Source organism: Chiloscyllium plagiosum, chromosome 42 (assembly GCF_004010195.1).
Source record: "Chiloscyllium plagiosum isolate BGI_BamShark_2017 chromosome 42, ASM401019v2, whole genome shotgun sequence".
Classification (NCBI taxonomy): domain Eukaryota; kingdom Metazoa; phylum Chordata; class Chondrichthyes; order Orectolobiformes; family Hemiscylliidae; genus Chiloscyllium; species Chiloscyllium plagiosum.
The window spans coordinates 3,637,534-3,661,259 of NC_057751.1; the positions used below are offsets into that span (position 1 = coordinate 3,637,534).

The 23,726-nt window shown below is 40.8% G+C and overlaps 1 protein-coding gene across 5 annotated transcripts in view; it reads right to left on the reverse strand.

The window, feature by feature from the left end:
• LOC122543027 (phosphatidylethanolamine-binding protein 4) overlaps positions 1-23,726 on the reverse strand; it is a 465,175-nt gene that overhangs the window by 65,562 nt on the left and 375,887 nt on the right. The window contains exon 7 of one of the 5 annotated variants that reach the window (XM_043681209.1): positions 18,949-19,092. The exons of the other annotated variants lie outside the window; for them this stretch is intronic. Within the exon in view, the coding sequence (XP_043537144.1) occupies positions 19,016-19,092 (77 nt within the window). The 3' untranslated portion in view covers positions 18,949-19,015. Of the gene's footprint in view, positions 1-18,948; positions 19,093-23,726 lie in introns of those variants that run through there. 5 annotated transcript variants of the gene reach the window in all.

The window sequence follows — 23,726 nt, forward strand, 5'->3', positions numbered from 1 at the left end:
TTTTCACGAATAGTCACCCACTTACCTGCCATCTCTACATTCCTCCTTGCCTGCCTATCATGATGTGGAGTGCTCACACTTTCATACGACTGATTCAGAAAACTCACTCCTTGTTCAATGAGTACAGTCACTGCTCCATGTTGGACAGCTACATGTTGTTCGAGGACTGCTAGTTCTATAATTTTAGGGCCTGAGCATTTTATCCCATGTCATAGGGTCATCGAGTCATACAGCACAGAAACACACCCTCTGGTCCAACCAGTCCATGAAGACCATAATCCCAAACTAAACTAATCACATCTGCCTGCGTTTGGCCCATATCCCTTCAAACATTTCCTATTCATGTACTTATCCAAACGTCTTTTAAATGTTTTAACTATACCCACATCCACCACTTCCTCTGGAAGTTCATCCCACACATGAACCACTCACTGTGAAAAGTAAATTGTCCCTCATGTCTTTTTAAAATCTTTTACTTCTCACCTTAAAAATATGTTTCCTCGTCTTGAAATCCCCCATCCTAGGGAAAAGACACCTTCCATTCACCTTATCAACACCCCCCATTATTTAAAAAAAACACAATAAGGTCACCTCTCAACCTTTTACGCTCCACTGACAAAATGCCAGCCTATCCAGCTTCTCCTTACAGCTCAAGCCCTCTACTCCCAGCAACCTCCCGGTAAATCTCTTCTCAACCCTCTCCAGCTTTATAATAGCCTTCTTAAAAATGTGTTTTATGCAGAATTTATGCAGCAGTTATACAAAACCCTGGTTCGACTCCACTTGGAGTACTGTGAGCAGATTTGGACACGACATGTTTAAACATATGTATTAGCCTTGGGGGAGTACAATGTAGGTTTGCAAGAATGATACCTGGACTTCAGGGGATGTTATAGGGCAAGATTATTCAAATTAGGCCCAATTTTCCAGAACGTAGGAGGCTAAGGGGTGAAATAATTGAATCTTTAAAGTATAAACAGGAAAAGACGAGGTAGATAAATTACTTCCACTTGTTGGGATTTAACAATTTAGGGGCACTGTCTGAGAATTAGGGATGGACTGTACAGGAAAATGTTAGGAAGCACTTCTGCACACAAAGGGTGATGGATGTTTGAAACTCTCTTCCATAAACAGCAGTGGATGCAGGATCAGATGTTAATTTTAAATCTGAGATAGATGACCTTTTTAAAAGCAAAGGAATTAAGACACAAATGTTCATGCTCACTTTAACCGTGGAACAGGCTCTTGGGGCTGAACAGGCCTACACGCATTCCTATTTTCCTATGTTTATCCATCCTGACAGTCTAGGCCCTGTCATGACATGGGTTGCTTTCAGTACAGCAAATGCATTTTCACCTACTTTTGAATTCATTGATCAGCTTTTATGTTTCCCTGACTTTGCATTTTTAATTAATTTGGTAAAAACAATGACTGCAGAGCTGTGCTCTTCCAGCACCACTGATCCAGAATTTTTAATTAATTTGTCTGCCTCACTGTCTTGCTCTCTCTCTGGGCTCTATGTCCACCTATTGTTTATTCTTTTACCCTACCAATCCACCTGTCTTCAGCATATACACACATTTTTCTTGCTACCATCTACTTCTGATGAAGTGTTAACTGTTTTCTCTCTAGAGATGCTGCCAGACCTGTTCAGCTTTTCCAGCAACTGCTGTTTTTGGTTCAGATTTCCAGCACCTGCAGTTCTTTGTTTCAGTTTATGAAACTACATGGGATGGTTTCCCAATCCTTTCAAATCTTCAACGATGCTTCAACGTTATCCACAGTGATTATCAATCTGTAGTACATTGGTTGATTGGTTGGATCCGAGGATTTTCCTGTTGTCTTTGGATTTCAAAATTGTTTATTCCTTTCAGCATATCCAAATGTAGTTTTTCTGCTGCTTTGGAGAAAATCAGAGACAGCAACTTGACAGAAAAAGGATGAGAAAGATGGATGCATTTAACTTGTGGAGGTCTCCTTACTTCTCTCTATTTCACTCCCTCACCACACCTGTGTTAAACTCAGCTCATCGAATCAGAGGTTTGTTGCAATGCTGAGCTCTTCTGAACCCATAACATATGAAGCAAGGACACCTGGCCTCAATGTCCCGAAGATAAAATAGTCTTCTAAGTATCAGTTGGTTTCATTTGTACACCCAATCTGTTATCATTCTTACTAATTGTTGAAAAAACACCGCAGATCTGATAGCATTTGTGAAGAGAAAGAAGAGTTAAGATTTCAGGCCCAGCGACCCTTCTTCAGATTTGTCCAGTTCAGATGCTTCCAGACCTGCTGACTTTTTCTAGCAGTTTCTGATTTTATTCTTGATGTTCAATAGCCACAATTCTTCTGCTTTTGGTTCCTCCTCTTTTAAACTCTATTCCTCACATTTTCAGTTCATAGTCCAAAATTTTTTAAAAATGTGGTCTCTTACACTGCAACATTATGACTCAGAAACCCTGTCTTGCTGCCAATGTCAACAGGTACGAACATCAGCTTTGGTTACTGCTCCGTGGTAAGAAGTAAATGATGAAACAAAAGTTCATTTCAAATACTTAAGTTCTGAAGCAAGTCCCAATCTAAATGTTAGACTGTTCTCTTTACAACTCTAACTGTGTAACTATGTATTTATGGGTTTTTGTTTCTCCAACAATTCTCAGACACGATTTTATACTCCTCTGCTTTCCATCTGCCAAAACTCAGAGCACTATGTAAAAGTGACCAACAAAATAACATGCATTCTAGCTTCAGTTATTGAATTTTAAAAGTCTTCAGCACTTGAGAAATTTACAAAACAATCATGTTTGAAAGTATAACATAATGATTCCCTATTATCCAATAAAAATGTTGTGAAAAATTACTCTGTCACCATGCAGTAATGTTACGAGCCAAAGGTTTTGAGTGGGAGTATCAAAGGTAATCCTATTTGATTTCAGGGTAAAGTTGATGACCAACTTGCTGGAATTCAGAAAGGTATTGAAATAATTGCAAAGGATCCAAGCAGACAATTATTGTATATATTAACACTTTAAATAAAGTGTGAACACTTTGACATTAAATGCCTCTTTTTAAATGACTGAGGAAGGAATTACTCACAAACAAATTCAATGTTTGCATTTGAGTGAAGATTGCAAAATTGCAAATCTGATGAGTAAGTACTGTTAAGCTCCAGTGTTGAAATGGTGAAAAAAAACACAATTCAAGAACATGGAATCATTTTAGTTATGAAATATCATTATTCTTAGCACAGTACTCAAGCATATTTTACAACAGGCTACAACATAACAGCATACCATATCTGTTCGTCATTTGCCCACCAAAATCTCCCATATTTAACAATGTAGCACCCTGACCTCAGCAGGGTGCAGGCAAAGGAAAGTATATCCTTGCCAGTCCTGAGCCCAGATAAATGGAGCGATCTTATTGACAAGAAGTTGTAAAACCTTAAAACCAAAGTCGCAAAATGATAGTGGCATGAAATTTGATGATCGACATTAAATGGAGAATGCCCAAAGAGGATGAGAGAAACAGATATATATATATAGAGAGAGAGAGAGAGAGAGAGATGCGGGTATGATGAAGGCAGAATGCATTGGTCAGATGCTACCCCACAGGAAGTCAAAAACACAAGAGTTCAAACTGTTGCTCAGTCATAGAGTTATAGAGATGTACAGCATGGAAACAGATCCTTCGGTCCAACCTGTCCACACTGACCAGATATCCCAACCCGATCTTGTCCCACTTGCCAGCGCCCGGCCCATATCCCTCCAAACCCGTCCTATTCATATACCCATCCAAATGCCTCTTAAATGTTGCAATTGTACCAGCATCCACCACATCCTCTGGCAGCTCATTCCATACATGTACCACCCTCTGCGTGAAAACATTGCCTCTTAGGTCTCTTTTATATCATTCCCCTCTCAGCCTAAACCTATGCCCTCTAGTTCTGGCCTCCCCGACCCCAGGGAAAAGACTTTGCCTATTTATCCTATCCATGTCCCTCATAATTTTGTAAACCTCAATAAGGTCACCCCTCAGCCTCTGACGCTCCAGGGAAAACAGCCCCAGCCTGTTCAGCCTCTCTCTATAGCTCAAATCCTCCAACCCTGGCAACATCCTTGTAAATCTTTCAACTGCTCAGATTCTCACGGTCTCCCAAACATAGCTTTGGCAGAGGTGTAGAAGCATATTGTACAAATGTTCACCTCTCACATCTGGTTGACTCAATGGTGAATGGCTCAGTGAAATGGAAGAAAGGAAGTTTGCTTTAACAGACTAAACAGTCAATTTAGGTTGAATAAATATGAAAGGGCAGGATTGTAAGCCTGCTCATTCATTGACCTTGATTTACAGTGTTGTTTGCACTGGTTGTGGCTGGACATCTTCAACAGTAAGAACACCCGCTACATCAAGCACCAATCAGACACTAAAGATCTGACCAGAAGCTTTGTCAACTTATCAAGTGCCTTGTCAGTGAAGTCCCTCCTCACGTGAAGCTGCAAGTCAATAAAAAAAGGCAGCCACTGGGAGTTGGACTGAATTGAAAGAAGCCCAGGCTGCGCAGCTGTTCGCACTTACACCAGTGAGTAAAATCTGCGAGTGTTTGGAGGAATCATGGGGTGGCGGTTGTGAGGAGAGAGGTGTCGGTGGGTTGGAAGCTGAGCTCCTTGGTCCCTTATCTGTGACCTATAATTGCCCCCACTGTTTGCTGTTAGCACAGAATCCACTTTTTTCACCTACAGGGGAAGGAAGGTAATTGGAGCAGTTGTGGGTTGAGGCTCTTAAGTTGTCATGAATTGACTACATAACAGATTCAAAAACTGCTGAAACAAGATATATTTATCAAAGCTTAATTTCAGAAAAACCTGCAGTTAACTGTCAGTCATTATTAACTTGTACTTTGCTGAATGTTTTGACATGAACAATCAGAATCCACTTAACGACCAATCAGCCCTTTCCTCTTGACTGGTACAAATGTTTTTTTACTCTTCAATTGATAAAATGTTCATTCTGGATCGCTATAAAAGGCAATTAATTAATGCTACTCCCCTGCAATTTTCTCATTGATCTGCAATCTTTTCTCTTTTCAAGTACTTATCCAATTCTCTTTTGAAAGCTTTGATTTAAACTGCTTTCATCACACTTTCAGGCAGCGCATTCCAATCTGAAAAACTCACAGCATAAAAATCCAATTCTTCATATTGCCATTGGTTGTTACAGTTCATTTCAAATTGGTGTTCTCTGGTTTTCATACTGACTGCCAATGAGAAAAGCACTAGAAGTGTCGAAACAGGAATATGCTAGATGCGAGGTAAACCTCTGGGATATAACATCAGCTGGGGCAGTCAGTGTTGACATCTCTGCCTCTAGGGGATGCTAAACAAGTTCTTGATGGATGCAGCAATTCTGCCAGACAGAAAGTGAGTGGATTGCAAGTAATCAACAAATTGTTCAATTGGAGTGTTGATTAGATTTTGATCAGTTGGAAAATAATTTTCCAGTATTTCCCATTCCAACCCTTTAGGTTTACTCCCCATGCCAAATGTTTGGCCTTTTTTTGCCTCTCCTGAGTGTTTAGATTACTTGTATAGTTGGAGGCTATTCATTTGCACACATGAATATAGGGTCAGTTTGATAGTTCAGTGGTTTCTTCTGGTTTATCAATTTTCCATACTTGCATATTTTCACAGAGACATCAGTTACCTACCGATTTCCAAACTGGATTTGACCTACGCTCCTTTTGATTACTGATTGCCAGCCACAGCTTTATCGTAATCTCTGCTTGAACTCTGTGCTGTGTAACTCATTCCTCTGCTGGATTAATATTTCTTAAACAAAAATCAGCTTATAATTTCAGTGGAAGCAGTTCAAATAAGTTAGCAAATTTGAAAATTAGTACTGGTTCCAACCTCAATTTTGATGGAGCAATAAGTGACTTCAATATGGTTGACAAATGGAACCAGGCCCCATTGCACACTTGTATAACAAAGAAATATATGAAGCACTTATCAGGGGACTCTGCTGGCATGTGCTTTGCTGTGTTGCTAATTGTTTCAGGCGACTTCCATTTTATGCTTTGATGCAATGTGGGTTTTTTTAAAGAGCTCATTTCCAATCATGTAACCAAGAAAATGCCAATTATTTCTGCAACAAAATATCATTGATATGCAAATCCAATATGGGTAAATCCAAAGGGAATTCAGAGTGCCAATTTTCTCTCTGATAAATGAACACAATGCCACCGTTGACTTCTGCTTTATATACTATGAATATGATTATAAACAGCCTTGGCATCCCCACATGTGTATCCGACATGAGGTTCAGCTCTCGTAGAATATTAGAAGACAAAATTATTCTGTTGAAAAAGTCTATTGTGAACACATTACCAGCTGTAAAGAGTTAAAACGGTTGAAGTACCAACATCACACAGATAAATGGTAATGATAAGCCTGTGTCTAGGCATGGTGGTAATCATTAATGATCTCTATGAGTCACACACAAATATCTTCAAAAGTACTGCTGAGGGAGGGGGTGGTGGTGGGAAAGAGGAATATTATAGAACTCTTATCCATTAATCATATGAATGCTTTTTATATCACCATACAGGGATTTTACCAAAACCACACAATGCTCAGGAAAGAAAATGACCTTTTCTGAGAATTTTATTTTCATTATTAGAAGCCTCAGTTGGTATTCAAAGAACTTGTTTATAATGGGATTGACAGTGTGGGATGGGGGTGGGGTGTGGAAATATCAAGTGTGACTCTCTTTGCCATTTTATTTATCTATCTCTAGGGTGGCACGGTGGCTCAGTGGTTAGCACTGCTACCAGCACCAGGGTCCCACGTTCAATTTCAGCCTCGGGCAACTGTCTGTGTGGAGTTTGCACATTCTTTCTGTGTCTGTGTGATTTTCCTCTGGATGCCCCGATTTCCTCCCACAGTCCAAAGATGTGCAGGTCAGGTGAATTGGTCATGCTAAGTTGCCCATAGTGTTAGGTGCATCATTCAGAGGGAAATGGTGACTGGGTGAGCTACTCTGTGGAGGGTCGGTGTACACTTGTTGGGCCGAAGGGCCTGTTTCCACACGACAGGGAATCGAATCTAATATCTCATTTTCTCACTTTTTGCCCTCGTAAACATAGAACATAAACGTTACAGTGCAGGACAGGCCTTTCGGCCCTCAATGTTGCACCGACCTGCAAAGTTAACCTGATGCCCATCTAATGTTGGCGAGGCCATTCCATGCCCTTAATACTGTCTGAGTAAAGAAACTACCTCTGATATCTGCCCGAAATCTGTCACCCCTCAATTTAAAGGTATCTCCCCTCATGTTAGCCTTCACGCTCGGAGGAAAAAGGCTCTCACTGTCCATCCTATCTCACCCTCTGATTATCTGATGCTTTCAGATTAAGTTACCTCTCAACCTTTTCTATTCAACAAAAATAGCCTCAGTTTCCTCAGCCTTTCCACATAAGACCTTCCTTCCGTACCAGGCAACACAATGTCATAGTCATAGAGATGTACAGCATGGAAACAGACCCTTCGGTCCAACCCGTCCATGCCGACCAGATATCCCAACCCAATCTAGTCCCACCTGCCAACACCCGGCCCATATCCCTCCAAACCCTTCCTATTCATATACCCATCCAAATGCCTCTTAAATGTTGCAATTCTACCAGCCTCCACCACATCCTCTGGCAGCTCAGTCCATACACGTACCACCCTCTGCGTGAAAAAGTTGCCCCTTAGGTCTCTTTTATATCATTCCCCTCTCAGCCTAAACCTATGCCCTCTAGTTCTGGACTCCCTGACCCCAGGGAAAAGACTTTGTTTATTTACCCTGTCCATGCACCTCATAATTTTATAAACCTCAGTCTCTGATGCTCCAGGAAAAAAAGCCCCAGCCTGTTCAGCATCTCCCTATAGCTCAAATTCTCCAACCCTGGCAACATCCTTATAAATCTTTCCTGAATCTTTCAAGTTTCACAACATCTTTCCGATAGGAAGGAGACCAGAATTGCACACAATATTCCAACAGTGGCCTAACCAATATCCTGTATAGCTACAACATGACCTCCCAACTCCTGGACTCAATACACTGACCAATAAAAGAAAGCATACGAAGCGCCTTCACTATTCTATCGACCTGTGACTCCACTTTCAAGGAGCTATGAACCTGTACTCCAAGGTTCCTTGTTCAGCAAAACTCCCTAGGACCTTACCATTAAGTGCATAAGTCCTGCTAAGATTTGCTTTCCCAAAATGCAGCACCTCGCATTTATCTGAATTAAACTCCATCTGCCACTTCTCAGCCCATTGGCCCATCTGGTCAAGATCCTGTTGTAATCTGAGGTCTCCCTCTTTGCTGTTCACTACACTTGCAATTTTAGTGTCATCTGCAAACTTACTAACTGTACTTTTTATGCTCACATCCAAATCATTTATATAAATGATGAAATGTAGTGAACCCAGCACCAACCCTTGTGGCACTCTACTGGTCACAGTCCTCCAGTCTGAAAAACAACCCTCCACCACCACCCTCTGTCTTTTACATTTGAACCAGTTCTGTATCCAAACGGCTAGTTCTCCCTGTATTCCATGAGATCAAACCTTGCTAACCAGTCTCCCATGGGGAATCTTGTCGAACACCTAACTGAAGTCCATATAGATCACATCTACTGCACTGCCCTCATCAATCTTCTTTGTTACTTCTTCAAAAAACTCAATTAAGTTTGTGAGACATGATTTCCCACTCACTAAGCCATGTTGACTATCCCTAATCAGTCCTTGCCTTTCCAAATATATGTACATCCTGTCCCTCAGGATTCCTTCCACAAATTGCCCACCACCAATGTCAGGCTCACTGGTCTGAAGGTCCCTGGCTTGTCCTTACCACCCTTCTTAAATAGAGGCACCACATTAGCCAACCTCCAGTCTTCTGGCACCTTACCTGTGACGATCGATGATACAAATATCTCAGCAAGAGGACCAGCAATCACTTGTCTAGCTTCCCACAGAGTTCTAGGGTTCACCTGATCAGGTAGTGGGGATTTATCCACCTTTATGCGTTTCAAGACATCCAGCACTTCCTCCCCTGTAATATGGACACTTTTCAAAGTGTTACCATCTATTTCCTTTCAGTCTATATCTTCCACGTCCTTTTCCACAGTAAATACTGATGCAAAATACTCGTTTAGTATCTCACCCGCTTTCCGTGGCTCCACACAAAGGCCGCCTTACTGATCTTTGAGGGATCCTATTCTCTTCCTAGTTACCCTTTTGTCCTTGATGTATTTGTAAAAACCCTTTGGATTCTCCTTAACTCTATTTGCCAAAGCTATCTCATGTCCCCTTTTTGCCCTCCTGATTTTCCTCTTAAGTATACTCCTACTGCGTTTATACTCTTCTCAGGGTTCACTCGATCTATCCTGTCTATACCTTATATATGCTTCCTTCTTTTTCTTAACCAAACCCTCAATTTCTTTAGTCATCCAGTAAATCTCCTCTGAACCCTTTCCAAAGCTTCTGCATTCTTCCTCTAATACGGTGACCAGAACTGCAGGCAATACTCCAGGTGCGGCCGTACCAGTGTCGTGTACAGGTGAAGCATGACCTTGTGGATCCGAAACTCAATCCCCCTACCAATTAACGCCAACACACCATATGCCTTCTGAACAAACCTATCAACCTGGGTGGCATCTTTCAGGGATTCATTCACCTGGACACCGAGATCTCTCTGTTAATCTACACTGCCAAGATTTTTGCCATTAGCCCACTGTTCTGCATTCCTGTTACTTCTTCCGAAGTGAACTATCTCACACTTTTCTGCATTAAACTCCATTTGCCACTTGTCAGCCCAGCTCTGCATCATATCTATGTCCCGTTGTAACCCAGAACATCCTTCGGCACTATCCACAACTTTGCCTTACCTTAATGTCATCCACAAACTTACTAACCCATCTTTCTTTGTCCACATCCAGATCATTTATGAAAATAACAAACAGCAGTGGCCCCAAACAGATCCTTGCAGCATATCACTGGTAACTGAGCTCCAGGATGAACATTTTCCATCAACCACCACCCTCTGTCTTCTTTCAGCTAATCAATTTCTGATCCAAAGCGCTAAAGCACCTTCAATCCTGAAACTCCTTATCTTGTGGAATAGCCTACCATGCGAAACCTTATCAAAAGCCTTACTGAAGTCCATATACACCACATCAACCACCTTATACTTTTATCCACCTGTTTGGTCATCTTCTCAAATAACTCAATAAGATTAGTGAGGCACGACCTACTCTTCACAAAACCATGTTGACAATCCTTAATCAAATTATTCATTTCCAGATGATTATAAATCCAATCTCTTTATAACCTTTTCCAACACATTACCCACAACCAAAGTAAGACTCACTGGCCTTTAATTACCAGGGTTGGCTCGACTCCCCTTCTTAAACAAGGGAACAACATTTGTTATTCTACAGTCTTCTGGCATTACTCCTATCGACAATGATGGCATCACGATTGAAGCAAAAGGCTCAGCAATCGCTTCCCTGGCTTCCCAGAGAATCCAAGGGTAAATCCAACCCTGGGTTCTTATCTATTTTCAGATCTTCCAAAATTTCTAAAACCTCCTCTTTGTCAACCTGAATCCTACCCAATTTTATACCCTATATCTCCATATTCTCACTAACATCGTCCTTTTCCAATGTGAATACTAATGAAAAGTATTGATTAAGTGCTTCCCTTATGTCCTCAGATTCCACAGACAACTTTCCACTATTATCTTTGATTGATCCTATACTTACTCTAGTCATTCTTTTATTCCTGATATACTTATAGAAGGCCTTAGGGTTTTCCTTGATCCTATCCGCCAACAACTTCTCATGTCCCCTCCTGGCTCTTAGCCCTTCTTTAGATGTTTACTGGCTAACTTATAACTCTCAACAAAGCTTTCATGCCTCATCCTCACAAAAGCTTTCCTCTTTCTCTTGACAAGAGCTTCAAATTTAGTAAACCATGGCTCCCTCTCTCGACAACTACCTCCCTGCCTGATACATATATACGTATCAAGGAACCGCAGTAGCTTTTCCTTGAATAAGCTCCACATTTCAAGAGCGTCCATCCCCTGCAGTTTCCTTCCCCATCCTATGCATCCTAAATCTTGCCTAATCACATCATAATTGCCTTCCCCCCAGGGTATTGGTACCCCTCTGGTTCAGGTGAAGACCATCCTGTTTGTAGAGGTCCCACCTTCCCCACAACGAGCTCCAATTATCCAAGAATCCAAAGCCCTCCTCCTGCACCATCCCTGCAGCCACTGTTCAGCTCCACGCTCTCCCTATTCCTCACTTCACTAGCATGTGGCATGGGCAACAAACCAGAGTTAACAACTCTGTTTGTTATAGCTCCAAGCTTTCAACTTAGCTCCCTGAATTTCTGCCTTAGATCTCCAATATTCTTCCTACCAATGTCATTGATGCCTATGTGGACCACAACTTGGGTAGCTCCCCCTACCCCTTAAGGATCCCGAAAACCCTGGCACAAGTTCTTGGACGCAGTTGGAGAGGTCACAATGTCTCCAGAGAGCAGCCGAGCCTGTCAGGACATGTGAGTGTACGGTTTAAATTTCCTTTAGTTCCTGTTTATCGTCAGTTCCTGGATGCAGTCGGAGAGGTCATGAAGTCTCCAGGGAGCAGCAGAGCCTGTTGGGATACGTGAGCACAACGTTTAAATTTCTTTTAGTTCTGGATTTTCTTCAGTTCCTGGATGCAGTCAGAGAGGTCATGAGGTCACATATATGGGCAGTTGCTTTACCCAAAACACGACTCGGGTAGTGTCTCGCACCCACCCTCCTCCTCTTACCAAAACAAAATCTGTGCATTGGTTGGTAAGGTGACAAGTATTTTCTTTCATGTTTCATTTGTTTTTTTTTCCAGCAGTCTATTTGGGAATTTAGATTAGTGGGATTGGAGATTAGGGCAATTGAATGTTCCTCCTGCATTATGTGGGAGGTAAGGGTCACTAGTGTCCCTGCTGACTTCATTTGTAGGAAGTGCACCCAATTCCAGCTCCTCGAGGACCGTGTTAGGGAATTGGAGTTGGTACTGGAGGAACTTCGGATCATTCAGGAGGTGGAGGGGGTTATTGAGAGGAGTTACAGGGAGGTAGTTACTCCGCAGCCACGTGAAGAAGGTGGATGGGTTACCATCAGGGGTAGGAAAGGGAACCGGCAGGCAGTGCAGGGATCTCCTGTGGTGGTTCCCCTCGTCAAGTATACTGCTTTGGATATTGTTGAGGGGGACGACTTACCAAGTCATTCTGTCCCTGTTACTCAGAAGGGAAGGAGGAAGAGATAGTTAAGGGGACAGATAGGAGGTTTTGTGGGAACAAGAGAGACTCATGATTGGTGAGTTGCTTCCCAGGTGCCAGGGTTCATGATGTCTCTTACCTTTTGGGCAGCAAGGATCTCTTATTGCAATTGTACAGGACCTTGGTGAGAGTATTGTGTGCAGTTTCGGTCTCCTTCTGTAAGGAAGAATGTTCTGGCTATGCAGGGAGTGCAAAGAAGGTTTACCAGACTGATTCCTGAAACAGCAGGACTGACATATGAAGGGAGACTGGATCAGTGAGGTCTAGACTTTAGAAGAAATGGTGGGGGATGTCATAGAAACTGATAAAATGCTTACAGGATGAGAAAGGTTGAATGCCGGAAGGATATTCCCAATGAATAGAGTTAAAAATCACACTAGGTGATAGTCCAACAAGTTTATTTGGAAGCACTAGCTGCTGAAATGCTGCTCCTTCATCAGGTGGTTGTGGAGTATAAGATCGTAGGCACAGAATTTATAACAAAAGTTTACGGTGTGATGCAACTGAAATTATATATTGAAAAATACCTAGATTATTTGTTAAGTCTCTCATCTTTTAGAAAGACCATGTTGGTTTCAGTTCTTTCACATGTAAATCCTTAAACATTTTTGAAAAAGCTACATTCTCAAGTGAACTTTAACAACAGGTGCCAAGTCAGCTCAGATAATGCATTGAAGGTGTGAGGTTCCCTGTGTGAGCCTGTGTCCCAACATTCAGACTGAATCTATTTCCAAAAAATAGATTTACAGAATCTTACATGGATTCATGCAGTTTTTGAGCAAAATAAAATTCTGCAAGTACAAATTCACCCCACAAACTGTGTGCACGTGCATGTGGGTGTGGGTGGATGTGGGGGGTTTGAGCGTCTGTGAAAGAGCATGTGTATGTGTATCTGTGTCTGAACACTTTCATTCTCCCTCCCACTCCGCCAAGGACATGCAGGTCCTAGGCCTCCTCCACCCCGAAACCCTGACCACCCGACACTTGGAGGAAGAAGACCTGATCTTCTGCCTTGGGACCCTCCAACCACATAGAATCAATGTGGATTTCACCAGTTTCCTCAATTCACACCTTCGCCCAGATCCAACCTTCCAACTCAGCACTGCCCTCTTGACCTATCCTACCTCTCCATCTTCCTTCCCACCAATCCACCCCACCCTCCTCTCTGATCTATCGCCTTCACCCCCATCTTCATCGCCCTATCGCATTCTCTCTTCCTCCAGCCCCACTCCCTCCCATTTATCTCTCGGCCCCCTTCAGCCACCCCCTCATTCCTGATGAAGAGCACACATTCAGAATGTTGATTCTCCTGTTCCTCAGACGCAGCCTGACTGGTTGTGCTTTTCCAGCACCATACTCTTCGACTCAGATCTCCAGCATCTGCAGTGTTTACTTTCTCCCAGTCAATTCATTTCCTACTTCTGTCTGTTCTTTGCTTTCATCTCATCAAATTGTTTTCTATCTGTTGCAATATTGAGGTTGTAAGATTGTTATGTTCGTACGTGGTACGATGGCTCAGTGGTTAACACTGTGTCTGAGTGGGTTTCCTCTGGGCCCTCCAGTTTTGTCCCACAGTCCAAAGATGTGCAGATTCAGTGGATTGGCTGTGCTAAATTGCCACAGTGTCCAGAGATGTGCAGGTTAGGTGGGTTAGCTATGGGAAATGTGGGGTTGCAAGGGATATGGTTAGGGTGGTGGGTCTGGGTGGATTTGATGGACCAAATGGCCTGTTTCCATGCTGTAGATACTGTATGATTTTATATGCCTGTTTAATTTTCAGGTGAAGGAGTCCATCTGTTGTGTGCCAAATACTGCTCATCTTACGGCAATAAGAGACCCAAGTCCAAGAACTTGTCGGGCACATTCTCACATCTGCGACAAAGGGCCAGAGAGGTTGGGGGGGCGGGGGTGGGTGGTGATTGGGTGTGTGTGTGCGCGCACGCATGTGTGTGTGACAAGATGATGTCCTCCTGGTGGTCTGCCAAGCAGAATGTGGGAGAAGATATGGAGAGACTCAAACAGTGAAACTGAAGAAACTTAGAAGATTCAACCTGATGTGGCTAGGGGACAGGCAATTGCTGCAACAGGCCTAACTACTGAAAATCAAGGATTTGTGGGGAATCAAGAGAAGAACCTTTTGATGGTCAATCGATTTACAACTCGGTGAAACTGGTCAAGGTAAACCTGTTTGAAGATAAGGATGATGTTGGACTGATGTGTAAACTCTAACTCCTTATATAGTAAACAGTGAAATGTAACTGAAACATAAAATATGAGAGTCAAGTCAAAAGTTAACATGGGGGATTCTTTCTGTAGTTTGAAATAAAATATTTGTACAAAAAGGAAAGAGTGTTTTGTCAAGAGTATGTTTTGAGTCATTTGTTTCAGTATAAGTTTCGAAAACTACAACATTTTGTGTGGTAATTCTTTCAGCTGCAACAGGGTATTCAAATCTCTTCTGAAAAGTTATCAGTCTCGACGGAGATCATACATTATTTTTGAAATTTGCAAATAAGTTGATGACAAAGATCAGACAACGGATTTGATCAGTAGGTGGTATTTAGTATCACTGTTGAGTGCAATGAAGTGTCACTAAACTAAGTTTCTCCGTGGGGTCCTCCAGAATGCAAATGCATCCATTGCACCAATTTAACAAATAAATGTGTAAATACTGCATGTTCCAATATGACACAAAGAAATTTTACTGAAGAATTATGCCATTGCCCAGGAGGAATCATGTAAATCATGTTTCCATGGAAACAAGGCATTTGAAAACAGGTCTGTGAAGGCATTAAAGAGTTTGGCATCATATCTCACCCTACCTTCAAATCAGACAATAATGAACAAGAAGATGCGGGTTTTAACTTACTTGGGACTACTGAGGAGTGAGACAAAACTAAGTGACGGAATACAAACATTTAAAAATTTGTCGCAGCAAACCTCATTATAATGCTCTTTGATAAGTTCTTGTCAATCACTCTGATTTTTGTGTCAATAAAAATATAATTTATTAAATTTTTCTGATTGGCCAGAATTGTAAGTAAAAGGGTGAGGACAGAGATGCTATTAATCTCAAATAAAAAAACTGAGAATTCAAGAAAAACACAGCAGGTCTCTCAGCTTCTGAAAGAGAAAGGTGAGAGCTTTCATTAAACACAATATTACAGACAGGCTGAAAAGGACTTGGCTACAGAGCAGCAAAGGGAATACACAGCGTTGAGAAATCTGTAAACCAATGAAAATTGGAATAATTTTAACAAAGGTGAAAGCATCCGAGAAAGTTATAAAAAGGTACACAGCGAGTAATATAACTACTTATCCCTGCAGTGAGCTTCTGGTTAGGATTCACAAGAACGCTCACTGTGACTAGCAATGACCTTTGCATATCCCTGCAAATTTGTTTGACAATGATCTTACTTGGCATCTTCAAAGTTGGATGCATTGCATAATGTTCAGAAAATCATGCCACTGAGAAATTTAGAAGCATGAAGAAAATTGAACTAACGATACTAGATACAACTGTGTAAATGTTAATGTAAACTCCCATTCCTCCATCATGAACACATTTTTTCTGATGAATGAATCTGATTTTTCAGTACCTTCTGGCAGTAACAGCACATTTTCAGAGCTTGAATGTCACATTGTAGGATGATATTAACATTGATCCAATTTCACAAATTAAAATCTTTTTATTACAGCATGTTGGGATCATCGTTTATTTTCAGTGACAAGTATCCCCATTGCATATACCCATTGCAAGAAGTATTGCCAGAGAGAACCACAGTTTTAAACTGATGTTCACAATGATCTAATTTGTCAAGTACAAAGAAGTAAATACATTATGTAGAATTTACAATACTGTTTCAGGCCATTTGGTCCAAATGATCAATGGTGACATTGGTCCTTCATACCTCCTACCTCTCATCTAACCAGATGAATATATTCTTCACTTGTGTTCCTCATAGATTTTTTTGGCTGCCTCTTAAATGTCTACAATTGAAATTATTTCATGTGATCCTCAGTATCGACTCGAAGTACCATCTAATTAAGTTTCTCATTAATCCATCAGGAGATTTTAGTGGTGAGTATCTTGAAATAATTGTCCCTAAATTTGAAGTTCCTTCTAAGTGTCAATTTCTCTTCATCAATGCGATTGAATCCATAGTTGCGAGATCCATAAAAGATCATCACTCACACTTGGTTTATATGAAGAAAAATACACCAGCCTGTTGAATATTTAGAAACGTAAGTATGGAGCAAATCCAGCTAAGATATGAATTTGTACAATTTGCCATTCTTGGCTGGTTTGGCTGGAAAGGTAGAAACAATGGGCCACATTTTCTGATGAGTGGCAATCAGATGCAGGTTTCCATTCTGATTTTTTATACAGAGAGAAAGAACTCTGCATTTCAGACAGAATATTCAGACTTATTTTAAATCTGACAAGTCCCTTGTCGCGCAGGACAGTCTGGGGAAGGCAAACCAAATTCCGTTTTTCACAGCAGTCAGTTGCTGCATTTTGTGATTTAAAGATCCAGAATCACAGACAGCCATTTTAACTGTTGCTGTAAAAGGTTAAGTACAGAGGTCAGTGTAGGATTTGGGTGCTCGGATGACAGGGTGCCAAATGAGCTAGTGACAGGGTAGAAGGGGGCACAATAAGTAAATGAATGTCTAGCTTAGGTCCAGTGGTTGGGATATATTGGGTCTGCAGGGATTGTTGGACTCTATTTTAAAGGGGGGAGGGGCGCGGTGAAGGTGGGGTATATTCAGATCTGGCAGCGAAATATCCAAGTGGGGAGTCAGGTCCAGCAGCAAGTGGAAAAGACTTTAGATAACAGGGCCAAAGAATAAAAGGGGTTGTTGAGGGCCATACTGGCGTCGTGATAGTGTCACTACTTCTGAGCCAGGATGCCCAGATTGAAGTCTCAGTTGTTCCAGAGAACTGTAATCGCATCTCTGAACAGGCTGATCAAAAAATTTCGAGAGGATGCTGCTGGGTCAACATGTAGTTGGGGGTGTTGTGGTAAATTGAGGGTAAATTGAAAAGGTACTCAGGAATTAGCCTTAAAAATCTAAGTTTTCCTGAGTAACTATTTAATGACATGTGATGAAACCCTCTAAACTTCCAAAGTTAAATTGATTATTTTGGACAGTTCCAGGTGTAGGAAATTGCCAAGCAGAATCTTCAAATTTCCAGGCAGGTCAGCTACACTGGCTTTTCTCAGAGATGCCATGTGCAATTCTCATCTGTGCTGGAGAAACCATTAAGTGGTGTTTGGAAAATCCAGGCCAATATTCCCTCATCGAGTGGTAAAGCAAAAAAATAAGGTACTCTCTGACAAAGTCTGGTGATGTTTACACTTCTGTTTTGGCAAAGAGGTTCATAGCTCCTTGAAAGTAGAGTCGCAGGTAGATAGGATAGTGAAAAAGGCATTAGATATGCTTTCTTTTATTGGTCAGAGTATTGAGTTCAGCAGTTGGGAGGTCACGTTGCGGCTGTACAGGACATTGGTTTGGCCACTGTTGGAATATTGCATGCAATGCTGGTCTCCTTCCTATCGAAAAGATGTTGGGAAACTTGAAAGGGTTCAGAAAAGATTTACAAGGATGTTGCCAGGGTTGGAGGATTTGAGCTACAGTGGTGGAGGCTGGTACAATTGCAACATTTAAGAGGCATTTGGATGGTTATATGAATAGGAAGTATTTGGAGGGATATGGGCCGGGTGCTGGCAGGTGGGATTAGATTGGGTTGGGATATCTGGTCAGCATGGACGGGTTGAACTGAAGGGTCTGTTTACATGCTGTACATCTCTATGACTCGAAATCATTTCCAAAAAGGTGAAATATTGCTACTTACTGGGGAAGGCTATATTGTTTACGCACATAACCTGTTACACACCAGTAATGCAATTTGAACTAAATGTGACATGCACCTTCATATTTAAAGCCACAAAGTCACCTCATGTGGGCACCTCACTCAACTGAGCCCACACTAAGACTGTCTGCAAAGACTATTTCTAAAATTCTTGACAGGCCATTTATTGCAGTGATTAAATCAACTGACATTCTCTGTGTTCATCGCCTACATTCGCTCAGTAGTTTCTTCATTAAGCAGAGCAAATTCATCACAAGATGAGTCTGCAGCTCATCTATACCAAAAAGAGTAATCTCTGTCTTACAAGCATAATAACAGCAACACATAATACTGGTGATTGCAATGAAACATCCTTAACTAGCTGTTCTCTCACAGATAAATTATATTCCCTTTTATTATCTGCCTAACAATGGTGGCCTTCCACTCTAAAAAATATACAGGAGATGCAAGGTCTGTCATTTCTATAGTGGTAGTTTCTCATGATCCAGGCTTGTTTGTGACTCTAATTCAGGCATTCACCACTGAATTTCTAAAGTAAAAGAGTCTGTGATATAATTGCAATAATCAAGGTGGCCTTGGCTTCAGTTCTTAGGAAATGGAGCGGCCACCTTTGACAGACGATTCCCCACAGAGACGAGTTTAATTCTCAGCAGGGCCAACTGGTGAAGGCTTTGACAGGCATCATGATGCTTCTCCACAGGGATAAGTTGAAAATTGGCAGAATAAGACTTTTGCTCGTTCACCTGTGGCTGCGTCCAAGAAACATTCATACAGTCTCCAAATTAGATATAGGTGTCCTTGGAGATGGAGATTTCAAAAGCAACTTCCAGTCAGCAAGTTTACCTTTAAAATACATGCGCACAATACGAAATGCAAAGTTAAGAAAATAATAAAAATAAAGGAATCATTGGAACTTCTCTAAAAGTGCAGCTCACAAACACAAACAGGATTTTACAGTCTTGCTCACAGCAGTAATGACACCACAACTTCAGCAATTTTACCTCATCTCCCTCAGGACTACAGAGTGTATTCCAGCTGACAAAACTTTCTTTCTTTAAAGCATGCCAGTCTGGTCTCCATGAACAGTATGCGGTAAGTTTGCAAATTTGTGCTGCAGTTTTGAATCGTCACTTGCTGGGAACGCATGTTAGGAGTTTGGTTACATTTCTGTGATAATTTTTCATCAATTAATTCCGAATTCAGAAAATTACACATAAATTGTAAACATTCCTGAGCCAAAACAACTGTCTACATTTGTGGAAAACCCATTTTACACCTGACATTTCCTGATTCTATCGCACATTTTACGCTGATTTATCTTGCAAATGATCTGATTTTTGCTGGGTTACTTCCAACATCCTTTTCTTTTGGAAAGGGTTGGATGCCAGTTTCCTTACAAGTGCAAACCTGAAACTGTTACTCTCTGTCACTGTGAGTGAATTAATCTCAACCTCACTACATTATGTGTGGAATACACAGAGATTTCCCAATACTTCGCCTGTCAATCTGGAAGGGAGGAAATATTCATCATTGACCAGATATAATTGCAAAATATAACTCACAAAAACAGAAAATTCACTGAATTAACTTGTGACAAGTTTAATAATGTTTTGCTTTCAAACGTGAAGTGATTCCTCAAAGAGTCCAATCTTCCCATATCATTCTGGGGAGGACTTTTTAAGTGCTTCATGTACAGTCATGATAAACAGGAAAAGACCAACTAACCTATATCAGCTTGACCTGTGCAGCCGCTTACCCCATTGCATCAACCTGGACTTTTAGCTGCACACAGGACAGGTCTGACCCCCACAGCATTTATCCACATGATTGCTCTACATGTCAAAATGCCTTCCTTTTTAACCCTTAAACAAAACATGTAAACAAAATGTTAATTATCTAATGAAATAAAAAAGCTCCAGTGAGATGGCACCTGGAATCTTGTAATCTACACTATACTCGGGGGAACTGGGGCATAAAATCACAAACAATGCCAGAGTCAAAAGAGTTGAATTCAAAGGAGAGAGTGCATATTCACTTGTACGTCTTCAGTGCAGAAAATTAAGACTAGAGCTTACTGAAATATTTAAATGATTGAAGGACTTAAGAGGGAAGAGAAAAAAGGCTATATTTTCTGCAGTAAGGACAGAGGGGTGGGTTGGGATCATCTGGAACAAGGGTTTCTGAAATTAACTTCAAATTGGAGATGTGATGACGTCAGGAAGGTCTTTTCACATAAAGAGTAGTGGAAATCGAGAACTACAAAAAGGCTGCAGTGCTGAGGGTTGAGAAATAGTTAAAAATTTATTAGCTTCTTGTTATGTAAGGCAAATGGAGGAAAGATGGGCAAAGTATCTTCTGTAAGGTCAGCCATGATCCAAATGAATGGCAGGATAAGCTTGAAGGGTTGACTGGCCTACTCATGTCCCTATATCAATTGTCCCATTACATATTGTGCTTTCATTATGAATTTCAGTGCCAGTATTAACATTCAGAAACACAAAGCACAAGGATCTCAGCACTCCTGAACAGCTGCCAGCTGCATAATGCCTAACAGATAATGCGTGACATCCAAGCAGATCTTTATCTGTCAGGAGATATAGCTTGGTATGTCTCTGCAAACTGTATTTGAAGCGATAGGAATGCAAGTATATTCTCCAAGGAAGGAACAATATGAAACAATCTTTCGTAAAATGAATTTTTTGGAGAGACACTGGAAGCACCTCTTCCCCCATCTCCTTTAATTAATCTGGAATATTTCAACAAACTCCACTTGCTAATTCACCTTTCTAATACAGACAGTACAATAAATCCTTCAAACTAGTACACACGATTCATGTCATCAACACTGAGCATTGAGAGCACATGAAAAAGGAGCACAAGGAGGTGCAAAAACACCAAAGAAAGTCAAAGTCTTTTTTTTCAGTAAAAGACTTAATTGGAAAATAGTAGTGACTGAGAAGTAACCTGTGAGGTTGGAGGATATGTTAATAATTGACTTAATCAAAATCTAAACAAGAAATGATATAAAAAAAACTTTTTGCAGGATTTATGTAAAGGAATTGAATGCCTTCTCATGAATTTTTAAAATCTGATTACCAAGAGAAAGGCTGTGTTCATAACTTAGATCAAAGTTGTGAATGAGTTATAGTCAGACTCCTAAGTGCAAATGAAAAACGAATTTCACAAGTATTCATATCAATGTGTTTTTAAATACATGTTATTATTGCATTATATAATTTTTCTTTGACTCAGAATATCTGCTGACTGATAGCAAAATCATTTTGATGATTATTTTAGTTGTATATTTCTGGTGGCTGGACAGCTGATAAAATGACAGGAATTAATATTATACTTGTGAAGCTCATTACCATGAGGAGAAGGTAAGTCACATATCATTAGCCCATTTCTCAAGAACCCCCTTATTTATTAATTCATGGGATGAGTGATCATTAGCACGACTAGCATTATCGTCCACCCCAAAGTGCCTTTGAAAAACATGGTGAGTTTCTTTCCTAAACCGCTGCAGTCCGTGTGGTACATCCACATTGCTGATAGATGGCGACTTCTAAGTTGTCCAAAACATTGACAAAGATAGAGTTCTGAGCGAGGAAAGGCAGTGGTTTTGTAGAGGAATTGCGATTGGTTGTGTCACCATGCATCTGCTGCCCTTGTCCTTGTGTGTGGCAAAGGTTGCGATTTTGTGGTGAGTGCTCTCCAAGGAGCATTGATGGTGAGTAACTGCAGTGCAGCTTGTACAAAGCACACACTGTTTCAACAAAAGTTTGGTCAAAGAGGGAATAGATATATAAAATGATGCTCGGCTGAAAAGTAGCAAGAAGCATTTGTGCTACACAAATGCCAGGTAATGACGATCTCTGACAAGAGACAGTTTAATCATTGTCCCTTGATATTCAATGGCATTATCATCACTGAATTCCTCACTATCAACATCCTGGGATTACCACTGACCAGAAAGTGAACATGACTAGTCTCAAGAATACAATGGCTACAATGGGAGGTCAAAGACTAGAAATCCTGTTGTGAGTGGCTCACCTCCTAATTCCATGATGCTTGTTCACTCCCCCCCACCCCCGAAGGGAAAAAGTCTCAAATATAAGAAAAATGGAAATAAATTTTGAACATTGTTCACAAACGATGCAAATTGCAATTGTGAATTATTTTGTTTTATGTATGCAGTGGTGTAAAGACGATCTTTATGGCAGTCAAATCTTTCAAATATGCAAGATAAAATTTATCAAATGTGCACCAAGACATTGCTGGAAAGTAACAAATGAGCAAGGAAATTAAAATCATTTCCAGGTTTGTTCTATGGGTTATCTTGAACATTACTCTCACCTGTCTGGTAACCATGCGGTTCTTTCAAGTTTTTTTTCTCATGTCACTCGTAATAAAAAGTTGAATAATTACCTGTGTTTTTCAATTCAAATCCCACCCTACTCACTGCAGTGTTCAGACATTAATGTTTGCCATATAACAAGTTCCGCTGGTCAACAACTATTCCATGTGCACAACAGGTAATGCTAGTCATTTCTCTATCAAACTGTTCGTTCCATTATAAAATATGCTAAACATTATTCTCATGTGCAATGTTCCATGGTCAAAGAATCATTCAAATATGTGTTCCCAAACCTGCTCCTTTTTAAAGGGGAGACTGATACAATAACGATGAGCAAGTGGCAAGAATTATGCCACCCTTTGGCAATTAAAGTTTTTTCACTGCGATGCAATACTCAAGTACCTTAAGTCATCTTGTTTTCATTCAGTAGAGATAAAAGTCAAACAATAATGCACAATATGGAAGGGATTTTGTTTTGGGTAAACATTCACTTTCAACAAATTATAATTGAATAAATCTTTTCCTCAGTTACTGCCTTTGCTGTTTGAATTCGTGTATCACTGGACATCGGAGTGCATCTGGGAAAATTAACAAACAACTAATCTTGGAGGAATTGGTTTGGGCAAAGTTCACAGCACAGAATCAGATAAGTTAATTGTTGTGTTAAGTCTGTCCAAGAGAAAGGCTACAGTAGTGAGTATAGTGGATTCTTTCTTGATTATATGTTTTTGGAGATAAGTCTCTTGATTAAACTTAAAATATAAGCCATAGCTATTAATTTAACCTGGGGCAGTGTTTGTAGAGGAATAAGACGGTGTTATTTTCTGGGTCTGTAGATTGTGAAGGAGCAAAATGGCCTTTGCAGTAATATGTACTTTTTGTCAGATGTGGGAGTTTAAAGAGAGTTTAAGGATTACTGTGGATTATATCTGTTGGATGTGAATCTTATCAGATTGAGTGGATCGGTTGGAGAGACAGATAGAAGCGATGAGGAATTTGCAACAGCAACAGTATGTGATGGATGGCAGTTATAGGAAGGGGGCAAACTGTCAGATACAGTCACATAGATGGGTTAACTCCAGGAAGGATTAGAGAGGTAGGCAGCTAGTGCAGGAGTCTT